The sequence below is a fragment of the Mandrillus leucophaeus genome, unplaced genomic scaffold (assembly GCF_000951045.1).
Source record: "Mandrillus leucophaeus isolate KB7577 unplaced genomic scaffold, Mleu.le_1.0 Scaffold13, whole genome shotgun sequence".
NCBI classification, from domain to species: domain Eukaryota; kingdom Metazoa; phylum Chordata; class Mammalia; order Primates; family Cercopithecidae; genus Mandrillus; species Mandrillus leucophaeus.
In genome coordinates this window covers 5,571,451-5,574,717 of record NW_012101254.1, presented here as the reverse complement: position 1 = coordinate 5,574,717, position 3,267 = coordinate 5,571,451, and the positions used below count along the sequence as shown (strand labels likewise).

Genomic DNA, 3,267 nt, shown 5'->3' with positions numbered 1-3,267 from the left:
AAAAAAAAAAAAAAAAAAATTTCAGTAACAGGCTTGAAGACAGGAAGAAAATGCCCCATGTTTTAACCCAAGCTGTTCTCTCTTAATCCCTTTCCCTCCCGTGCTCTTGATTGTGGTAGCAGTTATTCCCTCCCTTTTATCTGTAAACCTCAAACACCTCCCAAGTTCCTGATGACGCGTACCAGGTAGATACTATGTAAGCACTCTTGGGGCTACCAAAACTTAAAAAAAAAAAAAAAACCCTATGCCCCCAAAGGGTCTGGCTCCTCTTCCCACTCTCATCTTTTTTCCTCTGTTCACAAATTTCCTGAAAGAAAACTTTACAACTGTTCCTTCAATTTTTCTTCTTCTTTTCATTCTGAGTTTTCTTAAAACCTCCCAAAGTTTTCATAAAATGGCTGTTTCTTAGTCACGTTCAACTCTGCAAACTTTAAAGAGCTTTTTACTTTTTTCTAAGCCTTAGTTTCCTCATCTATAAAATGGGATTAATATTACCACAATTACACTATGTGAAGGATTGAATGAGAATAATGCATGTAGGGTGTTTAGCATAGTCAGTGGACTAAGGTAGGTGCTTGGTTTCTACTAATATCTAGTTCTCTTTTTTCTTTGAACTTTTTTCTAAACCATGTGACACAGCTCATGACTTCCATGCCTCCTCCCCTCTCTTTCCTGCTTCATACCTTTTGAGGCAGTATATGAAGATGATGGTAAGGCAGTTCCCCAAATTAAAAATGAGTAAGATTGCCTTCTCAGAATCTAATTAGTAAAATTCACACAAATGGAAAGATAGAAATAACCTAAGCAGTGGTCTAAATGTTTGATGAATTTGTCAGCATCCCCACATTCCAATTAAGGTGAGTTAGTGTAAACTTATTGGATGTAGAATTAAGTGTGACTAGACTTAGTAAGATATAAAATCAAATCAGTTCATCCTTCTTTTTCTGAAAAAAGGCTATAAAAGCTGAAGGTGAATGCCCAGGTACCTTCCTTAGCAAGGGAAGCCCATATAGCCAGATTTCTCAAAAACCTTCCCAGGGATGAGGGACTCAACTGTTCTTGTGGCAAATTATCCCCATTGTGAGCCTCTGAACCATGGCAGTCAGTCCTACAGATCAAGGGAGTTCTCAGTCAGAGTTTGATCCCCTTCGTAGATCAGCCCACAGAGATGTGCTGGTCACAGGGCACGAAAACGCACACTGCCTGTGTGATGGTTGTACTTGCTAAAATAAATTCTATGTTTTTCTTTTGTGAGCTTGTTAGTATGAGCCAGCCAGTCTTTTGTATGAAGTTTTTTTTTTTTTTTTTTTTGAGATGGAGTCTTGTTCTGTCACCCAGGCTAGAGCGCAATCCCTGCTCACTGCAACCTCCGCCTCCCGGGTTCAAGCGATTCTCCAGCCTCAGCCTCCTGAGTAGCTAGAATTACAGGCACGCACCACCACACCCAGCTAATTTTTGTATTTTTAGTAGAGATGGAGTTTCACCATGTTGGTCAGGCTGATCTCGATCTCCTGACCTCGTGATCTGCCTGCCTCGGCCTCCCAAAGTGCTGGGATTACAGACATGAGCCACTGTGCCCGGCCTGTATGAGCTTATTAGTATGAACCAGCATTGCCTACCAGTTGAGGAGCACAGTCTAGATGCTGGTCAGTCATCAAGGTGAATGGACATCACCTGGCTCCCTTCCCGAAGTCCCTCTCATCTGTAACAGCCCTACTTGCCTGCCTCACTCTCTTGGAGGTCTCCTGTTATTTCTCTTACAAAAACATGAATAAATAAGCTTTATGTTTTATTGAGTCAAAAGTGATTTATCCTTATTGTAAACATTTTTTTTTTAATCTTCAGAGAATCTGAAAATCACCCATAAGGCCACCCCTGAGGGATATCGACTACTTTGTGGTGTTCCCCCTGTTTTTCTTGTGTACATACTGTCTACATTTCAAATCAAACTCGGCTCAGGCTTTATATTGTGCTGCCTCTTCCCTTTCTCATATAATGTATCTTGGATGTCTTTCTAGGTCACCTTTATTCTCGTGTTAGAGAATCCCATGATTCCTTTATCGATTCCCCTATTGATGGATTTTGTCATATCTAGTTTTTTAATATTACAAGTAATTGGAATGAACATACAGATACATCTGTATATGTTTCAAAAAAATATTTGTTGAGCACATACTACATATCAAATATTGTGCTAGGTGCTATGTATACAATGCTGAATAAAACTGATGTAGTTGTGACCCCAATGAGCCATAACTAGATCCATGATCTCCTTGCGATGATTCTTTTAACTAGAATTGCCTAGTGAATGGATATGCTAATTTATTTTTGTGCATATACAAATAAATATGTTTTTATCTAGTTTTTTCAGTTTTTAACAATTTTCTAAATTTAACTCACTTATGAACTATTTACAAAGGAATTGAAAATTGAGCATTCATTTTCCCATTCATATTTAATCATAATTCATTCATACTTTCTGACTTTCTTGTTTAGTGGTTTTTCTTTGTTTGTTTGTTTCATTCCTTTGACCTCTAAAACTGTAGTTGTATGCCCCATGAAAATATTTCTTCCTCTGTCTGTACTTTGTTCAGTTTAAAAAATGTTTAGTATTTTAAAAAATTTGGCAGGCCGGGCGGAGTGGTTCATGTCTGTAATCCTGACACTTTGGGAGGCCGAGGTGGGCAGATCGCCTGAGGTCAGGAGTCTGAGATCACCCTGGCCAACATGGTAAAACCTTGTCTCTACTAAAAATACAATAAACATTAGCCGGGTGTGGTGGCACATCCCTGTAGTCCCAGCTACTCGGGAAGCTGAGGAAGGAGGATTGCTTGAACCCAGGAGGCAGAGGTTGCGGTGAGCCAAGACTATGCCACTGCACTCCAGCCTGGGCAATTGAGCAAGACACTGTCAAAAAAAAAAAAAAAAAAAGGCAAATAATGGTTATATATGTTTATGGGGTACATAGTAATGTTTCAATGCATATAATGTATAGTGATCAGGTCTGGTAATTAGCATATCTATCATCTCAAACATTTGTCATTTCTTTGTGTTGGGATTGCTCGATATCCTCATTGCTATTTGAAACTATATATTATTGACTACAGTCACCCTCCAGTGGTACAGAACACTAGAACCTGTCATTCTGTATCCTTTAACAAATCTCTCCCTATTCCTCCCTTTCCCCTTAATATTTCAATTTAAACAGTTAATAGATTTTGGCAAACTGTCCTCCTAGGAGGTCCCTTTCCAGCGGTGAGTGAAAGT

At 39.1% G+C, this 3,267-nt stretch overlaps 1 protein-coding gene across 1 annotated transcript in view; it reads left to right on the top strand.

Annotated features, from left to right (window-relative positions):
• Positions 1 to 816: 816 nt before the first annotated feature.
• DRC1 (dynein regulatory complex subunit 1) overlaps positions 817 to 3,267 on the top strand; it is a 59,922-nt gene continuing 57,471 nt past the window's right edge. Inside the window, exon 1 of the mRNA XM_011972736.1 lies at positions 817 to 857. Within this exon, the coding sequence (XP_011828126.1) occupies positions 817 to 857 (41 nt within the window). The remainder of the gene's footprint in view (positions 858 to 3,267) is intronic.